The sequence below is a fragment of the Nuphar pumila genome, chromosome 3, assembly GCF_984573655.1.
Source record: "Nuphar pumila chromosome 3, dmNupPumi1.hap1.1, whole genome shotgun sequence".
NCBI classification, from domain to species: domain Eukaryota; kingdom Viridiplantae; phylum Streptophyta; class Magnoliopsida; order Nymphaeales; family Nymphaeaceae; genus Nuphar; species Nuphar pumila.
Window position 1 is genome coordinate 138,988,809 of NC_143251.1, and position 24,296 is coordinate 139,013,104.

A 24,296-nucleotide genomic window follows, 5' to 3' on the forward strand; every position below is an offset into this window, starting at 1 on the left:
ACCACTCTATCCTGAATTCGTTCAAGAATAGGTGAATGCTACCCAAGGTTTCACCAGACCGGTACACGATCCATATGCCTCAACCTATAATACAGGTTGGCGAAACCACTCAAACTTTGCATGGAGAAATCTGCATGACCCATCCTTCATTCCTTCTCAGACACATGCCAGACCAGTTAACTTCCAACATAGTTACCCATGGCTCACATTCCTGCAGGCCCCTTCCCATCTTAGCTTGCCTCCTCTTTAAGAACCCATGTCGAGTCCATCCTTTTAGGAGAAGCTCCTCAAGGCATTCTCTGATATAAAAGTCAACTTCAACTCACACATGCAGTCGATAGCCAAGCTAGAGACTCAGATGGAACAGTTGGCTAAGGCTTTGAGCAAGCACCATGAAGGGAGTCTTCCTAGTCAGCCTATTGTCAACTCGAGGGGTAAGAAACTCATGCACCATGGCCTGCACATCATAGAGTCGCATCAAGAGTAGGCTAACTCTATTATAACCCTTCAGAGTGAAAATGAACTCCACCTCATTCAGGAGAAGACTGAAGAACCCAAAGAAAGACTCACTGACCAGTCGATCTCTCCTACCAGGCCCAAGAAAAGCAGCTAGGGCCTACGACATGTGCCTTCTCCTTCGTATATTCCTAAAGCCCAATTTTCTCAGGCCTTAAAAAAACTGAATATTTTTGGCAAACAAGGGGCAAGAATGCAAGAAATGTTTGAGATATTTAAGCATGTTTACATAAACCTCCCTCTACTCGACGTCATCCAACAAATGTTTGCCTATGCAAAGTTTCTTAAAGAACTTTGCACACAAAAGAGAAAATTAAGATCGTTGCTCAAGAAGATCTTCCTGACTGAGCAGGTGAGCTCAGTGTTTCGGCACCAAGCTCCACCTAAACTTGAGGATCCGGGGGCACCAATCATCTCTTGTGTCAACGGAAACATGACTATTGATCATGCACGGCTCGACCTTGGGGCTAGTGAAAACATATTGCCAAGTTCCCTTTATGACATCTTTGGGATTGGAGGGCTAAAACCCACCTCGACCATCTTACAGTTGGCCGACAGGTCTACTAAACTTTCTCAGGGAATCTTGGAAGATGTATTAGTTAAGGTCGAGGACTTTTATTTCTTTGTTGATTTTCTCATTTTGGACATGAAAGGTATTGATGTCGCTCACCAGACTCCCATCATTCTCGACCAACCATTCTTGGCCACTGCCAACGCTTGTATTAATTGTTGTATTGGGGAGATGAATGTTTCTTTTGGCAATAAGCGAGTTTGGATAAACAAATTTTATACTGCCATGAGAGTGACAAAAAATGATAAATGTTTTCATATGGACACTCATCCTCAATGAAAGCAATCTGATCCGCAGTTGGAAAGTTGCATGAATGATATTTTGGTTTATGGCTCACCATCATTTGATAATCGTCTCCATGGGTGTCATAAAGATTTTCAAATAGGTGTGGGGGCTAATATCGTTCATAGTGCAGAAAAGAGTCATTTCAGGGTCCAGAGGGAGAGACTTTTAGGACACATATTGGACAGGGCAAAAGATGAAACCATATACTTCAGACCTCTCGATTGAGCATGACCTTGAGTCCATTGATCTCATAGACAATGAAGGGTAACCAGAGATCCGTCTGATTGAAGACAAGAAACTTAGCGCTTTTTGGGAGGCAGCCCATACTAGTGTTGTAATTTTAGTAATTTAATAGGTTTTGCTTCTTTTTGTTTCATGAGCATGTATGATAGATCATGTACACATTTTATTTTTTTGGATATGATTTATGAGTTACATGTGACATGATAGCTTCTCGGGTATACATTACGTGACATCAATCCCTTTTCTTGTGTGTCTTTTGTTTTAGAGTGTCACGTTCATTTAGTTGCATCTAAGCATGGGAGAGTACCACTGAGGACAATATCATTCAAGCATAGAGGAGGGTGTAGTTTGCATACCCATTTTTTTTTTCTTTCTGTCCATTTAGCTGCACTGATGAAAACTCATAAAAATAGGCTTTGAGTTTTAAACTTGATATGAATGTTTTATATAATCTAATATTTTTTAGAGAATTTTTAAGCCCCACATTTTTTTTACACTAATATGGAAAAGCATGGTCATTTGTGTGAATTTTAAAGAAATGATGGTAGATGCATGCTAGAGTTTATTTTGAATCACAAGTATGAATATGCACAGTTTTATTTTTAAAAAACTAAGCAAATAAACAATATAAAAAATAAGAGCTTAAAATAGAAAAATGAGCATAAGTTTAGTCGTTTGATGTCTTTATATTTTCGAGTAGCTGGGCTCAGACACAAGTTGAAGTGTTTGATTCTCATGTCGAAAAGGATAATGAAAGAAATTACTTCTTTGTCTAAGTTAATATCTATGGCCTATTTGGTTTGAGCAAGTAGAGCCTGAGGGGTGTTTACACCTGGTGCCCTAAAGCCATCTGGTTTGGAAACTATTGGCCCGAAAGCTCGTTTATAAAAATAGAAGGTTTAGTGGCTCGAGCAATTAAGTCCGAGAGATACTTTGTATTTGGTGCCCTAAAGTCGTCTGGCCTGGAAGTCACTGACCCAAAGCTAGTTACACGAGTCACAAAAACCTGAAAATTTGATATAGTGCTCAACGAAAAAAAAAGAGAAAAGGTGTAGAAAATTGAAAATTGAAAAAGAAAAAGAAAGAAAATCAAGAGCATAAAGACAAAGTTCGTTGTTCAGAAATAATTATGAAAATTTGTGCAAAGGATAAATAAACAATGACATGTGCATATTTGATTTTCTCAGAATAAAGCATAAATAATTACGATATTTAGAAAAGTAAAGAAAAAAGCTTTTATTCTACGGTGGCATGTAAAGACTCTAAATATGTTTTGAGAGTGTAATGACATTAAATATTTGTTTAAACAAACTCCTTAGTTGTCTAATGCTTTTTGAATTTGAATCTTTTGTATACATGATAGAGACGTTTATGGGTAGCATCACTGCAAACCCTCACGAGACCTTACTCGTCCACTGGGGTAACCTAGGGATTTAAAGGGCTTGTTGCATATGCTAAATACAATCGTGATTCCTACGAAAGTGAGTTAGGTTTTTGCTTTGCTTAGTTTGCTTTTGCTTTTTGCTATTCATCGTCAGTTTGCTCGAGGACTAGCAAACGATAAGCATGAGGGAGTTTGATGATGCATAATTTTTGTAATTTAGATACATATTTTTATACATGATGTGTCAAAAAAAATGAATTAAGAACCCATTATTGTCAACATTTTTTGAGAAATTGCTTTAAAATTAAAAAAGAAAAAAAACACCAATTTCAACCTTCCTTGCATGTTTTAATTAGTTTAGGAGTTTTTTATTCATATTTTAATTAGTTTAGGATTGAGTATTTCTGAAAATTAGTTTTTAGCAAGATAGTTTTTAGAATTTTTGAAAATTAAATAGGAGTTTTTAGAATTTTTTTGTTTTAACCTAGATTTTTTTAGCATAAATAGTTTTTTTCAAGAAAGAGGGGGCGTCCTCCCTTGAGAAAAATGCAGGCTCCTTTCTCTCCCTCTCCTCTTCGTTCTTCTCTCTTGAATTTTGTTCGATCACCGGTTCTCCCTCACTTCTTCCCTTCTTCAATCTTTATTTTGTCGTTCTTCTTATCTATGCTATCGTCGATGCCTCTTGCCCTATCGTCGAAGTACACGTTTAACCACGGGAGCGACCAATTCTTTTTCTCGACGCCTCCATCGAAAGTGAACCACGATGTACGTTTCTTCTTTCTCATCTCTTTGATTAGTTTAGATTCATGGCATCCATCATAGTTTATTTTTAGCAACATTATTATAAATAGAATAACCTAATTTTAATATTTTTATTTTCTGCATAGTAAGTTCGATTATGTGCATCATAAATAGTTTTGCGTAATTGGTTTTAGGTTAATATTCATTGCTTTTTAGAAAACGCAGCATAACGTGTTATCTTTGGCATCCACATGACACTACGTGATTAGCAATCGTGATGAAGGTTTGTTTGGATCTGTGCGCATCAATAAAACACAAGTTGATCACTTTAATGTTTTCACGTAAACAACGATCCGAGCATCTCAATGTCGATCTGCAGACCCATGCATGAGTGGATCTGATTAAAATACTTTAATCACGCAGATTTGCATGTTTCAGCCTGGAGTTCTTGATCGACCCAACTTGCATCATAGCCCGTGGTCATTCTTTCATTAATCATGCACTCCAGCGTGATTAACGCTGGTCGTTCACGGGCCTGCATTGTTTTATGAATTGTTGCGTTAATTAGTTAACATGCTTTAAATTTTTTGTGTTATTTAGATTAGGTCGTTTGATTCAATCTTTTCGATTTAATTTTTAAAATTAAATAAATTATGAAAAAATACAATTACAAAAAAAAAGGCTTAATCAAACCCGATTCCGCTCGAATCGGAACAATTCAGCCTGATTCTGCTGATTCAGGATTGGGACTTTTGAGTAAGTTAAGATTCACACTGAAGTGAATCAAATGTGGAGTTGATTCAATTGGAATCGACCAATTCAAGTTGCTCTGCAGTGAAACAAGAGCACTAACAGCTCACAGAATTAAGGAAGCATCTCCAAAACTATGCATGTCCAAGCCACAGGTAAGTTTCATTCACACCCAAGTGAATCAATGTGGGACTGATTCGATTGGGATCGGCCAATTCCATTGCTCTGCAGTAAAACAAGAGCACTAATAGCTCAAAGAATTGAGGAACCATCTCCATAACTATGCAGGCCCAAACCACCCTCACCCCATGAGTTTTCTACTACAAAAATATCCAAACATTAAATAATGCTCTCTCTCTCTCTCACACACACACACATTGACCATCAAACAGAAACTCCAACTTTGTAGTGCATGCAACCAGATCTTACTGTGAAAGGAGCATATGACTGAAGTCCGTAGTTTCCATTAAATGAAACTAAACAAGCCAATGCAACTAGAAGGAATACCTTCACAGGAAAACTGATGAAAACTATGGATGAAGGTTTTACAGGATAGCCTGCATTGAAGTTTCTATGACAATCAAGCAATTTTGAAAATAACTATAATTGCTTGTTGTACCAGATATATCATGCTGGCGGCTTGCTTGTTTAGTCATTGTGTGAATGGGCATCCAACTGGGTGAATTGCTTTGCATATCTGTCTGCCTTCGCTCCAGACTGATGATCATAATACTCAACAACTGCAGCCCCCGACAATGCAGCCAGTGTCAAAAATTGTGCATGCAGCCTGAAAAAAACCACAGGAAAAGCTATAAGGTTGCAGCTGGTTGAAAGTTTTATATACATATACCTTCACCAGTTAAACAGAAACATGTTATTGGAAGAAAAATTCTTCATATGAGCCAAGGATCATCAAATTCAGATCAAGGTATTTTAGCTCAAGGGATCAACCATGGTTACCATGAAACTTGGTTTTCATAGCATGGAGCGCACATTTTCAAGAACATCAGATTTACATATTACTCAATTGTGATTGCTATAATAATACCATGGTTGAACTACTTTAATTATATTGAAGAATAAAGTTAAATAGAAACATGTTTTTTTATAATTTTTAAAATGCTTATTAAACTCAAAGGTATTTTAAATTATTGGCCTAAAACAACAAGTCAAGGCACAAATATTGAAGGCCATCTCCTCATTATAAGAACATGTATGCTATTACCTACTCTCTTGTATATAAATTATAAGTGTGCTAGGCTAGTTTTCATCTACTATTTGTTGCTTACAAGTTATTATAATATCAAGAAATAATTATTTTTGCTTGGATATGTCAAAACCAGATATTGTTTTGAGGTTTGATCTATGTATAATAAACTAATTTTGTAGTTATATAGTAAAAAAAAAAGAAATTTGCATTAGGTCCAATAAGTATTGTATTAACATATAATTTATATTTTTAAAAACAAAACATTTAGCTAAAATCTTAGATGAATTAGTAGTGATTTTAAAAAAAATCTTAATTCACTTCTTAAATGCTTCCTTCTTATAAACCCCTTTTTTCTCGCCCCTGTTTTCCACATTGCTTCTCAATTCCACTTTCCTCTTTGGCAACCCTGAGTTCAACATGGAACCATTGGCTTTTGGGAGTAAGTTTCAAGTACAACAAGCGCAATTACTCAATCAGTAGAGAATTTGATGGCACAAGCTTTGGTCTCATATATCATCGGTAAAAGAGGCATCACTCAAGTACCAAACTATGCGGAGATCTTGCGGATTCTCCCGTGGTTGGGTAAATATGAAATATTAAGAGATAACGCCAGTAGGATCTGGATATTGAATCCAGATCCAACATATAGAGAGTCTGACGTTACATGTAACTTTCCTACTTCTGTACCTTAGTATGTCTCTTTTTATCAGTTTCCTTATTTGCATATGGATTGTATGTCATGTTTTATAAATAGAAGAGCTCATCACACGATATCCCTATTGGGAATCGGTTCAGCAGCAACCCCTTCTTTCTCTTCCTACTTCTTGAGGCAGTTCTGGACATCTACGGGTACCAGATTTATTATGGTATTAGAGCAGAAGATCGATTGATTCGATCTATTGAGGTATGTTGTAAGAGATCTTGGGTTTTACACCTTGCTTCTTCTCCAAGTTCTTCCCTCTTTTTTCCTTTCTTCTTTCTTCTTCTATCGATCCATTATCCCTCTTCTCAATTTTCTTTGTGCTGTTGTTATTTGACTGGGTATAAACCTTCATACTGTTGTTTCCTGTTCTTTTCTTTCTTTTCTGATTTGACGTCATACTGTTTATGCTCCCTGTATTCTGTTTGAATCTTGCCCTGCCAGTTCAGTTTTACAGATCTAAAAATTTGATTCCAGATTCAGATCTAATATTATTGTTTCTTGATTGACGTCAACTCTGTTCTTTCTTTTGACATCACACAGCTGATACTTTCTTTATCTGTTTAGATTTTTTTTCCTGTTACAGATCTGAAATCTGATTTATAATTTAAAAAAAAGGAAAAAGGTTACAGATCTGAAATCTGATCAGATTTACAGGTCTAAATCAGATTACAGAAAATCTGTCTTATTTCTTTCTTCTTGACCATCACGTCATCTCTTGGCTTTGGATAAAATATATATATATATATATATATATATTTTATGTCAGAAACTGTAGGTTTCTAATCAAATTGTAATTTCTTTTGTCTGCTAGGTTTACCGACAAAAAAAAAAAACAGGTTGGTCCAGCTTTGGTCTTGTATTGAAGTGACTGGTTAAGTATTTTTTTCATAGCTTTATTATTCTCGTCTACTTTCCTATGGATTCAAATCCTCAACCGTCCTTGTTCTCTACCTTCTTGCCTCAATTGGTTTATGAAAAATTGAAAAATTCTAATTTTCTAACTTGAAAGAGGCAAATGACTCATTTTATTAGGAGTCAAGATCTCTCTTAACGCCTTGATGGGTTCATCGCCCCTCCACCAGAATATGTCATCAAAGAGAGTACAAATGAGAATGTGATTGTTATTTCATTTTGTTCATAACAAGAATCCAAAATTTATTTCATGGGTGAAAAGAGACCAGGGTTTAGTTGCATATATTTTTTCTACTTTGTCACAAGAGATCTTCATTGGAGTGCCCGATGACTCCATAACTCTTTAGCTTTAGATTAGGTTCGTCCAAACCTATGTCACACAGACTCTTCTAATAGGGCACCACACTTGATTAGGGTTAACTCAATCTAATTTTGGATAGAAATGGACCTCAGTGTGGTTGACTTCACCTAACACAAAATTATCTATCTCTCTCTCTCTCTCTCTCTATATATATATATATATATATATATATATATATATATATATACCAAGTTCAACAATTATTCAACCATTTTATTTTACCAAGTTCAACATTAACCAGATTAGTCGACATTTCTATGTTTCGATGCAACAATAAGATATTATTTGTAATAAGTAGTTTTTTTGGCTGGTTAATTGGTCACATTTTATTGATGAAATCTATTGGCTTAGTATTATCTTGGCCATGGGAAAAAATGAGATCTAATGCACTTTTTAGATCTAAAAAGTATCTTGTGTCAAAATGGAGAAATTCTGTGTCTCAAATCTTTAGTATTCTCTTATTTATCACCTGTGTCTGCTATCTAGGAAATATATATATATATATATATATATATATATATATATATATATATATATATATATATATATATATATATATATATATATATATATAATGCACACAAATACACGTAGTGTTAACTTAAAACTGTTAAAAATATATATATATATATATATATATATATATATATATATATATATATATATCCTTCCTACACCCCCACACCCAAGTTTTTTTAAAGTGCACTGTACCCGCACCCGTACCAGCACCTATGTGACATAGGTCCAAACGTATTCTCAGACATCAAAGTCCAGAGTTATGTTATTGAAAAAAGAATTCAAAATTTGAATAAGGAATCCATGTCTATTATGGAATATCTCAATAAGATGAAATATCATTGATCAACTTGCCATGGTTTCTTATGAAGTTTCAGATAAGGATATGATTTAGCAGGCCCTCAGTGGTCTTGGCCCTTGACTATCATATCCTCTCTACTCCTTTGTAGTATTACGATATGCTCCCTATATTTGAAAATCTAAAGAGCAATTTGTTAGATCTCATAATGACTCAATGTTGATACAGATGCATGTGGTAGGCCTGTGACAGCCAGCATAAAAACTTTGTCATATCCTATGAAAATGAACCAATATGAGAATTTCGTTGGGGCGTTCCCTACTGAGCGACGCGCTGTACTCTCTAGGCCCGGAGGCAGTGATAAATGTGCAAGGGTTGCTAGGTCGTCGCCCAGAAGCGACGCGTCACACCGGCGCCCGGGTGTGGTGTCAAATAGGCAAGGGTTCCCTCACTTTGTTGGACGGGTGGGGGTAAAGAAGTTAGTCCAAGACCATAAAATTAGGTTAGCCACTTGGAACATAGGGTCTTTAACTGGTAAGTTGGTAGAGTTAGTAGATGTTATGTGTAGGAGAAAGATTGATATTTTATGTCTTCAAGAAACCAAATGGGTAGGTGAGAAAGCTAAAGTGATAGAACCTTGGGGATATAAGATTTGGTATACAGGAATAAATAGGAATAGGAATGGAGTAGGGATTGTTATGAGTCGTCAGTTTATAGATAATGTAGTTGAGGTCCGTAGGAAGGTGATAGAATTTTACTTATTAAATTAGTATTAGGTACGGATATTATTAATATTATTAGTGTTTATGCACCTCAAGTAGGTTTAGATGATTCCATTAAGCATCAATTTTGGGAAGATTTAGATGGAGTAGTACAAGAGACATCTTATGGAGAAAAGCTTTTCATCGGCGGTGACCTTAATGGACATGTAGGCATTAGTAGGGATGGATTTGAGAATATCCATGGAGGCTATGGTATAGGAGAAAAAAATGAAAGTGGAGAAAGGATTTTAGATTTTTGTTTGTCCTATGATATGATCTTAGCAAACACTTGGTTTAGGAAGAGGGAGTCTCACCTAGTAACATTTAAAAGTGGGGTTAATACGAGTCAGATAGATTTTTTCCTACTTAGAAAGAGAGATAGGGGTTGTTGCATCGATTGTAAGGTTATACCAGGAGAAAGTGTAGCTACACAACATAGAGTCTTAATTTTAGATCTTAGAATTAGACAATGCCGCAAAAGGGATAGACATAGGATAGATCCTAGAATTAAGTGGTGGGCACTGAAAGGAGCTAAACAAGGAATGTTTGTAGAGCAGGTAGTTAAGGAAGTTGATTGGTGTCTCGAGGAGGATTCAGAATAAATGTGGAATAAGATAGCGGGTGGTATGAGAAAAGTAGCTAAGGAGGTATTGGGTGAGTCTAAAGGCGGTGCACCACTAGGTAAGGATACATCATGGTGGAACGAGGATGTCAAATTAGCTATTAAGGTTAAAAGAGAGTGTTATAGAAATCTAAGAGTCGTGATAATGAGAATTTGGAGAAGTATATGATAGCAAAGAAGGAAGCTAAAAAAGTTGTTCGAAACGCGAGGGCTAAGGTATATAAGGAGGTTTATGACAAGTTGGATACCAAAGAAGGCGAGAAGGATATTTATAGGCTTGCAAAGATGAGAAATAGGAAATCGAAGGATTTGGGTATGGTTAGATGTATCAAAGATGAAACGCAAAGGGTTTTAGTCAAAGATGAGGAGATTAAGGAGAGATGGAAAGATTATTTTGATAAGCTATTTAATGATAGTCATGCTCAAGATCTTGGAGACTTCTCCATTCCTTTTCATGAGATAAATCGTGACTTCATGCGCAAGATTCAAAAGAAAGAAATTGCAGAGGCTTTGAAGAAAATGAAATCAAGAAGGGCAGTTGGCCCAGATGGTATACCTATCGAGGCTTGGAAATGCTTGGGAGAGAAAGGTTTAGAATGGTTGACAAATCTTTTTAACTTGATTAGGCGAACAAATAAGATGCCTAATGAGTGGAGGAAGAGTATTTTGGTGTCTTTATATAAGAATAAGGGTGATATACAAGATTGCACAAACTATCGTGGTATAAAACTCATGAGTCATACTATGAAACTTTGGGAGAGGGTGATTGAGCCTAGGTTGAGGAAGGTTGTCATGATATCGGAGAATCAATTTGGTTTTATGCCTGGAAGATCAACTATGGAAGCTATACATCTTCTTAGACAACTTATTGAAAGATATAGAGAGAGGAACAAAGATTTGCATATGGTTTTTATTGATTTAGAGAAGGATACGATAGAGTACCTAGGGACGTTCTCTGGTGGACAATGATGAAGAAAGGTGTTTCTCTCAAGTACATTAGTATAATTAAAGATATGTATGAAGGAGTAGTAACCAATGTCCGCACTTGTGGAGGGGTGACAACCAATTTCCCGATAACGGTTGGGTTACATCAAGGATCTGCTTTAAGCCCTTTCCTATTTGCAATAGTGATGGATGAGCTTACGAGATCAATTCAAGAAAATGTACCGTGGTGTATGTTGTTTGCTGATGATATTGTTTTGATTGATGAGTCTAGAGCTGGGGTTAATGCTAAGTTAGAATTATGGAGACAGACATTGGAAGCTAGAGGTTTTAAGTTGAGTAAGAGTAAGACTGAATATATGGAATGTCGGTTTAGTAAGCAACGAAGTAGTGATGGGAGTGTAGTGAAGCTTGGTGAGCAAGATATACCGGTGAATGATTATTTCAAATATTTGGGATCCATCATTCAAAAGTATGGAGAAATTGATGGAGATGTAAATCATAGGATAAAGGTTGGGTGGATGAAATGGAAAAGTGCTACTGGAGTGCTGTGCGATCGTAGAATGCCATTGCGGTTGAAGGGAAAGTTTTATAGGACGACTATTAGACCCGCTTTACTATATGGTACGGAATGTTGGGCTGCCAAGAGACATCATATTCAAAAAATGAGTGTAGCTGAGCGTATGCTGAGATGGATGTGTGGAAATACAATAAAAGATAAGATTCGGAACGAGGAGATACGTAAGAAGGTAGGCATTGCACCCATTGAAAATAAGATGAGAGAGAATCGTTTACGGTGGTTTGGACATATTCGGCGTAGGCCTAATGATGCTTCTGTTAGAAGGATGGAAAAATGGGAAAATATATTAGTTAAAAGAGGTCGGGGTAGGCCTAGGAAGACATGGATGGAGGTGATAGGAAAGGATATAAATGCTTTGAACCTCACCGAGGACATGGCGTTGGATAGAAATGATTGGAGGAAAAGGATTCATGTGGAAGACCCAAAATGAATTTCTTTTTTGGTTCATATCGCTGACCCCAATTGTTTTGGGATGAAGGCGTAGTTGTTGTTGTTGTTGTTGTTGTTGTAATGTGTCATGTGGTGATGAGGATATTTTATACTCTCACTATTGATGCAGATGCCTTCGATGAATCTCAAAAAGTTCTGGTTACTAATGTGTCACATGGTAACGAAAGAGGAGGATATTTTAGAGGAAACAGGGGATGAGAGCATGGATGTAACTGTTAAAATGTAAAACTGTACATATATGTATATATAATAATATTATATTATTATATATATATATAAATACATTTTTAATTTCTTTCTTTTCTGTATTTTTTTTCCTTTATTTTTTGTCTTTATGTCATCTAGTTCAGTTTGAACTAGAATGACTGTTGCTAGTCAAGTCCTGTCCAGACTTGACTAGCAATAGAGTTGTTGGACTGACACAGTCCAACAGCTCTTAATAGAGCTGTTGGACTGACACATTCCAACAGTTCTAAATAGAGCTGTTGGACTGTGCCCAACAGCTCTATTGAGTCCTCTTTCAGCTGTGTATATAAAGGGGTGCAGCCCCTCTTGTATTTCACTCCAATGCTTCTTAAGCAATTGGTTTTTCATATCAATAAAGAATACATTTTTATTTTTATTTTGTTTCCGGTTATACCCTTTTTAAGGGTTATGCTTTAGTGTCATTCTTGACACTTGCTCTTGTTAATCAAAGCTCGTGTTTCGAAGATCCCCATTTCATTTCATGGTATCAGAGCCGCGGAAGTACTAAATCTTGAGGAAAAGCTGCCTCGGTTTCCGTGCCCGTTTGCAAAAGTGTTCGCCACTTGAAGAGAAGTGTTTTATCACTTCATTGGAGAAGATTTCACATCTTGTTGTATTGTTTTTTTTTTCTTTCTTTCTCATTTTCCTTCTTGTTTCTCTTCTATCCCTATTCTTTCTCTCCTTGTAATCGATGGATGACAATGATAAAGTCACCATCATGCCTATGAAACTAAGCGATACGAACTATGTAACATGGGCTTCAATCATGAAGCACCATATATGGGGAAAAGGCTTATGGGGGATTGTGGATGGTTCCGATTCGGAACCTAAGCTATCTCTTACTAAAAAGGAGGGAGATAAAGACGTCCCTCTATCGGAAGAAGAGAAAATCAAGGCTATTGCCTCATACGAGAAGAAATGGAAAGAATGGAGAATATCTCATGCGAAGATAATGTCATGGCTTATCAATAGCGTTGACATTAAAAAATGCTCAAGTCTTGCCAAATTTGATCATGCCGATAAGGCATGGGAATACCTTAAGAATATGTATTCCCTTAAAGATATTGCACACGTGTGCAACCTCCAAGAAAAAGTTCGAATGATGACACAAGGAGACAAAACTATTTGTGAATATTACAATGGGTTGTCCGAATTTTGGGAAGAACTTTCCCTTTTAGAACCAAAGTGGCATTGTGCCGAAGACATCGAGCTTCGTCAGAAACAACTCGATGTTGAACATTTTTACCAGTTTATCACTGGATTAAGGCCGGAATTTGAAACCACTAAATCGGCCCTACTTCACCGGGGAAAAATTTCTTCTATTGTTGAAACTATTGAAGAGTTAACAATGGAAGAAAATCGTCTCCGGAAAGGTTCTTTAAAAATTGAAGATGATTCCGTTTTAGCCGTGTCTAGACCAGGGAATCATGTTCGATCATATAGGCCTCCTCACTTTAACCGACAAAATGGTGACTATGATAAGAAGAAAGTTATTTGTCATCACTGTCATGAACCGGGACACTACAGGCCACAATGTCCCAAACTTAAGGAGCTGAGAGAAAAAAGAGCTGCAATTGCTGGATCGGAGCCTAAAGATCAGGATGCACCAGTTTCCCTGGCCCAACTAATGGAGATCCTTCAGCCTCTCATCAAAGGTGCCTCTTCCTCATCTGAAGCTTCAACCGGCGCAGCAGCCTCATCTTTTTCTGATTTAGGTAAAATTTCTTGGCTTCTTGACTCTGGTGCATCTTTTCATATGACCCCAAATAATCAAAGTTTATCCAAATGTGTTAAAAATAAAACAAGTGTGTCAAAGGTCTTTACTGCTGATGGGACTTCTCTTGAAATAGAAGGAATAGGAGATTTTGAAAAAATTTATAAAACAAAAAATTTTTTTATTCCAGAAATTAGACATGTTCCCAAATTAAATTTAAATCTTTTATCTGTATTTCAAATTTCTGATTATGGGTGTAATATTTCTTTTTCTTCTCATGGTTGTTGGGTACAGGATCGCCAGTCAGGCAAGCTGATTGGGGAAGGCCATAGAGAAGGAGGACTCTATTACATGGATTTTTTGGAAATGCCGAAGAAAGCTTTTTGTTATAATATTCAAAAAATAGAGTTGAAACTGTGGCATAAGAGACTTGGTCACCCACATATAGCCAAAATCCAACATTTTTCAAATCTAGGGAAATTTTGTAACTCTGAATCATTTGATTGTAAAGATTGTATTCTCGGCAAAATGAAAAGATTACCATTTCAGAACAGAACCTTTTTCTCTTCAAGACCACTTGAATTAATACACTCGGATGTTTGGGGTCCTGCACCAGTAATTTCTAAAGGAGGATTTGTTTACTATGTTATTTTTGTCGATGATTTCTCCTGACATACATGGATGTACTTTCTCAAACATAAGTCTGAAGTATTTTCATACTTTCAAACTTTTCATAATATGGTTAAAAACAAATTTCAAAATGATATTACTATTTTTCGCACAGATTCAGGGGGAGAGTTTTTATCCACAGATTTTCAAAATTATCTTAAATTGCATGGCATCACACATCAAAGATCTTGTCCTTATACACCTCAACAAAATGGACTGGCAGAACGAAAACATCGCCATATTATAGAAACCACTAGAACTTTATTAATAGCAAATCAAGTCCCTAAAGACTTTTGGGCAGAAGCTGCCTTAACTGCCACCTATCTCATTAATAGGATGCCATCTTCTTCGTTACAAAATATCACTCCCATTGAAAAACTTATGAACATTTCTCCAGACTACTCTAGATTAAGAATATTTGAGTGCAAATGTTTCATATTTACTGACAAAAATGATAAACTTTCCCCTCGTGCGATTCCCTGTGCCTTTTTAGGATATGCTGAAAACCAGAAAGGTTATAGATGTTTTGACTTCAAAAATAATAAACTATATGTGTCTAGAAATGTTTCCTTTCTTGAAAAGGAGAGCTTCTTTGATTTTAGAAAATTAAAAGACGTCACTGAGTACTCCTTTTTGCTAGATCTAACATCAACATCTGATGAATATGACCTTGATTGTAACTTTGATGATGATCCAAGAATTATTGATCTTAATGTTGAAAATGAAGAAGTTCATAGAGATACTAGTATTCAATATTCCAGGCGACAAGAGTCTAATACTCCATGTGCACTTGAGAAATATTCTAACATTCCAACTAGACAATCATCCCGAATCTCGAGGCCTCCAGAAAAGTTTGTATCATACGAGTCTTTCTCACCCACATATAGGGCAGTTATTGCATTAATTCACTCATATGAAGAACCATCCACATATTTTCAAGCAAAAAATGATATCAAATGGATAGAAGCCATGAAAGTTGAATTAGATGCACTTGAAAAGGCTTCTACATGGAATATTCAAGATCTTCCTCCAGGGAAGAAAACTATAGGATGTCGATGGGTTTATAAAATTAAAACCAAGAGTGATGGTACTCTTGAAAGATATAAAGCCCGTTTAGTAGCCAAAGGTTATGCCCAAGAATATGGGATTGATTATAAAGAAACCTTTGCTCCGGTGGCTCGTATGACTACTGTCCGAACCTTAATTGCCTTAGCTTCTATCAAAAAATGGTCTATTTTTCAAATGGATGTCAAAAATGCTTTTTTAAATGGAAAGCTAGTTGAAGAAGTATATATGGAACCCCCTCCTGGTCTAAGTATTCCTAAGGGTAAAGTCCTTCGCTTAGAAAAAGCTCTTTATGGACTTAAACAAGCACCAAAAGCTTGGTATGATAGGTTTAGTCGTGTTATGATTGATATTGGTTTTCAATTCTGTTTAACTGACACTGCTTTGTTTATTAAGAATTCTGATGCAGGGATCATTGTGCTTCTTCTCTATGTGGATGATATGATCATCACCGGAAGCGATAAACAGGGAGTTGAAACAATCAAAACACTTCTTAAATCTCATTTTGAAATGACTGATTTGGGCTTGTTGAGATATTTTTTAGGCATTGAAGTTGCTTATTCTCCTAGAGGATATTTATTATCTCAGACTAAATTTGCTTTTGATATTGTTTTCAGGTCTGGTATTACTGATGATAAGAAAGTTGACACTCCAGAAGTTGTTAATGTTAAAATGAAGATTGATGATGGAGAACTTCTTGCAGACCCTACTCCTTACAGACAGCTTGTCGGGGCACTTTCCTATCTATCCATTACCAGACCAGATATAGCACATGCTGTTCATACAGCAAGTCAATTTCAACATGCTCCTACTTTTGTTCATATGGGAGCAGTCATGCGTATTATCAGATACATCAAGTCCTCTCTTTCACGAGGACTTTTCTTATCTTCCTCCTCTTCTCTTGATTTAATTGCATATACTGATGCTGATTGGGGAGGTGATCCCAATAACAGACACTCAACCACTGGCTTTTGTGTCTTTTTAGGGGAATCATTAATCTCGTGGAGGTGTAAAAAGCAGCAGAAGGTATCTCTCTCATCCACCGAAGCTGAATACAGAGCCATGGCAACCACGACCATGGAAGTAGTTTGGCTCCGACGACTGCTTGCTGACATGGGAGTTGAAGCAACAAAGGCTTCACAAATGTGTTGTGACAACAAAAGTGCGATCTACATTGCCAGTAACAGAACATTCCACGAACGCACCAAACACATCGAAATGGATTGTCACTACGTCAGAGAGGAATATCTACACGGGATAATTGATCTGCCATATGTCACTTCAGAATATCAGTTAGCAGACCTCTTTACAAAGCCTCTCGCTGCTCCCCGATTTCACTTTCTCTTAGACAAACTTTCGCTCATTGTACCGTAAGTTTGAGGGGGAGTGTTAAAATGTAAAACTGTACATATATGTATATATAATAATATTATATTATTATATATATATAAATACATTTTTAATTTCTTTCTTTTCTGTATTTTTTTTTCCTTTATTTTTATTTTTTGTCTTTATGTCATCTAGTTCAGTTTGAACTAGAATGACTGTTGCTAGTCAAGTCCTGTCCAGACTTGACTAGCAATAGAGTTGTTGGACTGACACAGTCCAACAGCTCTTAATAGAGCTGTTGGACTGACACATTCCAACAGCTCTAAATAGAGCTGTTGAACTGTGCCCAACAGCTCTATTGAGTCCTCTTTCAGCTGTGTATATAAAGGGGTGCAGCCCCTCTTGTATTTCACTCCAATGCTTCTTAAGCAATTGGTTTTTCATATCAATAAAGAATACATTTTTATTTTTATTTTGTTTCCAGTTATACCCTTTTTAAGGGTTATGCTTTAGTGTCATTCTTGACACTTGCTCTTGTTAATCAAAGCTCGTGTTTCGAAGATCCCCATTTCATTTCAGTAACCAAGAAGGTCGAGGCGCACTTCCTACACCCAATATTCGTCCTAGTACTGTTGTATAAGGACGAGGTCTTATCCCTACTTGTTTTATATGGAAGAAACCGAGACATGTTAAAGCAAATTGTTGGTTTAAAGACGATTCTAGGTACAATTAGGAATCAATGTAGTATAAAAACTAAGGCAAAGGTCAATCTCGAGATCAGATAAATGGTAAAAGTAGTGGTGAATGACAATTGCCTATAGATAAGCAATTATTACTTGCTATCCTTGCAAGACTTAATCTAAAGCAGAATGAGCAAGGAGTGTGATATTTCGATTCAGGGGCTGTCTATGTCACAGGGATTCGGCTAGCAGGGTGCCGCACCCGCGTCGACGCGACTCGACGCGGATGCGGGTGTGGTCAACCCAATCCTGGGTGCGTTGACCGCACCCAGGATCATTTCGGTCCATTTTTGTTTGGATTTTTTTTAAAAAAAAAAATTTTTGCCCTACGAAATGGGCTGCGAATTTTTTTTAAAAAAAAATTCTGCTAGCAGCTGCCTTTTCAATTTCGTAAAAGATTTTCTCTCTCCACAATAAATGACAGCAGCTGCTGCTCCTGCCTTTTCAATTTCGTAAAGGATTTTCTCTCTCCACAATAAATGACAGCAGCTGCTGCTCCTGCCTTTTCAATTTCGTAAAGGATTTTCTCTCTCTACAATAAATGACAGCTGACAGCAGCTGCCTTTTCAATCCTTTTTCGTAAAGGATTTTCTCTCTCCATAATAAATGATAATGATGGTTCTTTTTAGTAAAGGATTTCCATTGTTCTCCTGTTCTCCTGACGAAATGGGTGCGTGCAGCTGTATATAAAATGAAATTTGAAAAAACCCGCATATATATATATATATATATTTTATATTTTTGCCCCTGCCGCACCCCCGCACCCGGGTTTTTTGGAAGTGCCGAATCCCCGCACCCGCGCCCGCACCCATGTGGCATAGGGGGCTGTTAATTACATCACAGGTGATGAGAGTAAGTTCTTAACTTTGATTCCTTACCATGCTGAAGATAGTATTTTTACCGGAGATAAGATTCATCATCCTATCATGCACACTGAAAATATGTCAATTCTCTTGTCCAAATTTAGTTCTTTGAATCTTTCTAATATCTTTCTTGCACCTAACAACAAGAAAATTTTTATTTTTATCTCTAAACTTATTGATAATACAAATTCATGTGTTAAATTTACTCAATCTTCTCTTTGTGTCAAAGATCACATGAAAAAGATATCCACTAAGGGCATATTGGAAAACATGTCTGTCTTCAAAGAGGATCTTGTGTCAAATTCAAAGCCTAGTTTAGAGTCATTGTGTCAATCTATTTTGTTTAATACTTATAAAAAGTCAATCTTTGGCATAGACGTCTTAGCTATTGTAGTCGAGGTTTTATTTAAAGATTGGCTACTAGTAATCTCATTCCTGAGTCTCGCTTAGGTTGTGAGTCTGCAAATGTCATATGTTCAAGTTGTCAAGTTTCAAAGAGTCGTGTACTTTCTTTTAATTCCTTGAATGAAAGAACTTTGAAACATTTTGAAATTATGCATTATGATATATGGAGACCATCACCTAATGCTTCTTTTTCTAATAGTCGTTATTATGTGTCTTTCATTGACAACTTTTCTCGTTACGTGTGGATAGATTTTATGAAGCAAAAGTATGGAGTTTTTAATATATTCACAAACAATTTTTTGTGCTCATTATGAATTTCTAGTGTGATGGTGGAGGCAAGTACTCTTCAAAGGAGTTCATTACTTATCTTGAAAATAATAAAATCAAAAGAAAAGTATCTTGCCTTTATACTTCTCAACAAAATGGACTTGTTGAGAGGAAGCATTGCCATATTGTTGAAAGTGAAAGTGCCCTAGCAATGTTATATGCTAGTAGAACTCCTTTATATCTTTGGACAAATGCTTTTAACTCAGTCGTTCACTTTATAAATATCCTTCCCATGAAGATTTTGAATTACAAGTCTCTTTATTATGCTTTGTTTGAAAAGCACCCTGACTATGATTATTTACGGGCCTATGAATGCATTTGTTATGTTTACATCGATAAGTCTCTAAGAAACAAGTTTGAACCTAGAGCTCGTGTTTGTAAATTTGTTGGTTATGCTGACAATTATAAAGGTTTCAGGTGCCACGATCTAAAAAATAAATGTCTTCACATTTCCAAAAATGTGGTATTTAATGAGAGTTCTTTTGAGTATGATCTTTCTGCAGAACATGTTCAAAAAGAAAAAGAGCACTCAAGAATACTATCAGCCATGGTTAAGTGAGGAGCTATTTTCAGCACCTATTGATGTTATTCCACCACAGGAAAGTGCCGGAGATAGTCTTGGACAACAAAGGAAATCCTCTATTACTGTTAAAGACAATGCTATTACGAATGAGAGATATAAAGAAGGTCATGTTTACACTCGAAGAGGCAAAAAGACAGCCAATAATGATATGGGGCAGCAATCCCAAAACGTGAACAATCATGAAAATGCAATCAGCCAATTTGATAAAATCGTGACACAACCAGAATTCAAAAGATCAAATAGGGTCAGGCACCCTATTGACAGATGGGTGAGTTATGAAATTTTTAGCAAATACCATCAAGCTTTCCTCACGCCGATAGAAAAGCAAGAAAAACCAATTTTTATTTTCAAGCTATTAGAAATAAGAAATGGATTGAAGTCATGAATGAGGAAATGGGAGCATTGCATGAAAGCTATACATGATTTGATCAAAATGAGTTCATAAGATTAAGTATAAACTAGACGATACCATTGAAAGGTATAAAGCTCGCCTAGTTGCAAAAGGGTTTACTCAAGAGTATGGTATAGATTACGAGGAGACTTTCAGCCATGTTGTTAAAATGGGAACAATAAGGATCATTTTACGTCCAACAGTGGATAATGGTTGGGCCCTTAACCAACTTGATGTCAAGAATGCGTTCTTACACATAGACTTAAAAGAAAAAGTTTACATGGAACAACCACAATGATACAATGAAAATGATCCAGCTAAATATGTGTGTAAACTTAAGAGGGTAATATATGGGTTGAAGCAAGCTTCTCGTTCGTGGTTTGAGAGTTTCTCCCTGAAAATACAAAGACATGACTTCTATAAATCTTTTCTTGATCATTCGTTGTTTATCCACAAAGGTAAAGGATACATGATTGTTCTGCTTATATATGTAGATGACATAATTATTACAAGGAACTAAAATAAACATACTCAAGAAATAAAGAAAGTGTTGAGCAGACGTTTTAAGATGAAGGACCTTAGTCAGTTGAAATATTTCTTGGGAATTGACGTTGATAAAAAGAAAAACAGGTTGATTTTAATTCAATATAAATATATTGTGGACTTCTTGCGTAAGACAAGTATGTGTGAATACAAACCTTTACTAACTCTTGTTCCAATGCATCAACAATTGAGCGTTAATGATGGAAAATTGTATAGTGATCCAACTGAATATGGAAGTATTGTGAGAATGATGCAATACCTTACCTTCACAAGACCAGACGTCGTACATGTAGTAAACCAAGTGCCTCAATTTATGCATCAACCAAAAACTACCCATATGGAAGCAATGAAGCGGATTTGAGGTATCTAAAAGGTACCCTAGGTGATGGGTTGTTTTATAAGAGAAGAAATAAAAGAGAAGATTTGTTCCTAGTTATGGCCTATTCAGATATTGATTTGGCAGGCGATCCAAACAAAAGAAGGTTCATTCCAGGTTATTGTATATTTGTTAGAGGTAATCTAGTTTCATGGTCAAGCCGAAAACAAAGAGTTGTAGCTCGATCCAACACTGAAGTTGAATACTGAGCCATGGCAGCAGTTGTTTCAGGGTTAATGTGGATAAGAAATTTGCTACATGAATTGGATAATACAGTTTCTAGATCAGTTTTATTTTATGACAATCAGAGTGTCATAAGGATTTCATTATGGAAAAACCAAGTATATAGAGATTGTTCAGCATTTCATCATAGGTAAAGTTGAAGATGAAAAATTTGAAGCAAGATTCATTGATTCATAAAACTAAATAGCAGATCTTTTTACAAAAGGTTTGACAAAGCAAAGATTTTGGTATTTAAATTCCATGTTGTCCATGGTGATTACCATTTACAACTTGAGAGAGGCTATTAAGAGATAACACCAGTAGGATCTAAATATTGGATCTAGATCCAACATATAGAGAGTTTGATGTTACAAGTAACTTTCCTACTTTTGTACCTTCCTATTTTTGTATGTCTCTTTTTATCAGTTTTCTTGTTGTATATGAATTGTATGTCATGTTTTATAAATAGAAGAGCCCATCACTCGATATCCCTATTGGGGATCGGTTCAGCGGCAACCCTTTCTTCTTTCTCTTCCTATTCCTTCTTGAGGCAGTTATGGACATCTACGGGTACCAGATTTATTATGAAATTCATTTCACTCCATCCCACCCAAAGTCGGGTAGCTTGGAAAGGAAAGGTGTTGGATAGAATCACAAGGTCATTATGGACTGAAATTCGGAAGGAACATTCATTGGAGCGATGGAGGCAGCACATATGCTGCAAATTTCATGTACCAAGGGTAGCTTGAAGACTATACTTGTGTGTCAAACAAGCTTCTAACCCAGGACCGATTGGAAGAAATCGGCCAGCCTTAATTTGAAAACTTATTTCTAATAGATGTTATCTATGTAAGCAGGCAGAAGAGACAAACCATGACTTGCTGACATGTCCAGCAGGAGGCCAAGTGTGGCAGTTTGTGCTACCTGAATTTGCACAAAATCAGATCCCTTAGTGATCCCCGGTTTAAGAGCTAAAGTGGTAGTTTGGATTTGCACTACCAATGGTCTTGGAAAAAAGTGTTTGATTTTTCATGGTGGTAGCAGATTATTCTAGTTGCAAGTTCGAAAAGAAAGTTTGGTTTGCCTGCAAGGAAAACCTACTGAATTTATATTGGGACAAAGAGACCAAAAGTGCTGGTGAGATGCTGGGTGAATTACATTGTCATTCCCACTACATAGATGCCCACCTGTAACAAGTGGTGAATATTCAGATTGTTTCAATTTCCCCGTCATCAAGTATCTGAATTGCCTACGGTTTTACACAGACCAACAGGAAAATATCTAATGTCTGAGGAGTGCCTTTCGAATCTCTTATGCCAGAAACAGGAGTATTGGAGGATATCTTGTCATATTCAGATCATAAAATTAGTCCAATTAATATATCCTCCAACTGCCATCATGGGGTATGATGGATAAGACCTGCGGAAGGAAGATGCCAACTTGATAGAAGGTTTGCAAGACTGCAGTCTGTGCTACATAGATGTTACTTCCTTGTAATCCCGTTCTTTCTGTATGTTCGTCACTAGACTGTATTTTTCATGTTGGGGTGAATATCCCTTGGAAAGATAAGCCTCCTAAATGGCTTGTAACAGCTATGCCTCCTAAATGGCATGTAACAGCTACTGAATATAGTTCTTTAATTCAGAAATGAAAAAGGAGAGGGCCTTAATCCCCCATCCTGGTCATCCAAAGAAAAAGGGCTGAGCACAATTGCTAGAGGACTATGCCAGACAAGTTCTCTTAATTAAAAGAGGGACATGTGCTCAAAATCTTATCATCGAAGGCCTTTGGGAACCTTCTTGTTTGACAAAAAACAATTTGTTTTTCACAACTTAAAACATACAAATTAATAATCTTTCCACATAACCAGCAGTTTCGAAGTTCAACTCAAGATGAAGTTTATAAAATGAGCTGCACATGCCAGAATCTTGATTTCCTAAAACTAGCACAAATCAACAATACTTGCCAAAGTATACAAGAACCAAACAGGGTCACCCAATTCAGAATGCTTTTAAAAGGTTAAATTTTAAACCAACAAAAAATAGCACTGAAATTATTCAATCACCAGCTTCTTCTAGCAACAAATTTCTTGTCAATAATTGCCTCCTGATCCTAACACCCCACTTCTCAAATATGATCTGTTAAAATTCCATTTTTGTCTACCGAAAAAAAAAACATACATCACCACCCATCTAAATAACAAATAATAGAAAGCATTAAAACTCCAAATTGACTCAACCTAAAACGTTAAGAAAATTTTAAAAAAAAGATAATCTCAACATTCTACAAATACTACCTAAATCGAACCACTAAACCCACGAGTGTCAGGATGAGTGGAAGGGGGGTAGTTTGTCCGAATCGATCCCAGATGATTAATAGGAAAAAAAAACCAAGAAATTGAGAAAAAGATAAACAGATATAACTCAAACTTTCAAACACGTCTCCAGCCAATCCATTGCTAAGACGAAATACAGAAAAAGTTTTTCACAATACGATATCCCAAATAACCAAAAGGAATCAAAATAAACAGAAGAAAAATCAATCAGGAGAAAAGCCGTACCTAGCGTGGATGATCTTGACGCTTGTCTTCATATTGGGCCGAGACCAATTGTATGCGATCGACCCCGCTAGTCCGCTCAACCAAAGCGTCCCTACCACCCAAAGAAATAGCGAAAAAATCCCCCAAAAAGGAAAAAAAAAGAGTATGAAAAGAAACAAGATGAATAAAAAAACACCATTCAGAAGAAAAATGAAAAAAAAAAGAACAAATGTGAAAACGAATCATTACCAACTGCTCGAAGCTTGTGCTCGACGACCCATTTTCTCAGAGACTCGAGAGAGCTCGTGCCTTCCTCCGCCATCGTTGCACCCCGCGAGAGATTTCTGGGTTAGTGCGATGCCGGTCGGCTGCCCAACGCTTCTTATTATTACAAAGAAGGGAGAAGAGGCGCAAAACGCCTTATCACTATTTCCCAACA

The 24,296-nt window shown here is 36.4% G+C and overlaps 1 protein-coding gene across 1 annotated transcript; it reads right to left on the reverse strand.

The window, feature by feature from the left end:
- Window positions 1-4,934: 4,934 nt before the first annotated feature.
- LOC149844057 (uncharacterized) lies at window positions 4,935-24,296 on the reverse strand. Its single transcript, XM_090000295.1, has 3 exons — window positions 24,107-24,296; window positions 23,879-23,969; window positions 4,935-5,277 (listed from the first exon to the last, which is right to left on the reverse strand). The coding sequence occupies exons 1-3, from the start codon at window positions 24,177-24,179 to the stop codon at window positions 5,139-5,141; spliced, it is 303 nt and encodes a 100-aa protein (XP_089856421.1). The 5' UTR covers window positions 24,180-24,296; the 3' UTR covers window positions 4,935-5,138.

Coding starts and splice junctions, on each gene's coding strand:
- LOC149844057 (XM_090000295.1), bottom strand. CDS start 24,179: ATGGCGGAGGAAGGCACGAGCTCTCTCGAGTCTCTGAGAAAATGGGTC. Junction 23,970..24,106: donor GCACAAGCTTCGAGCAGTTG/GTAATGATTCGT, acceptor TTTGGGTGGTAG/GGACGCTTTGGTTGAGCGGA. Junction 5,278..23,878: donor GTCAAGATCATCCACGCTAG/GTACGGCTTTTC, acceptor GGTTTTTTTCAG/GCTGCATGCACAATTTTTGA.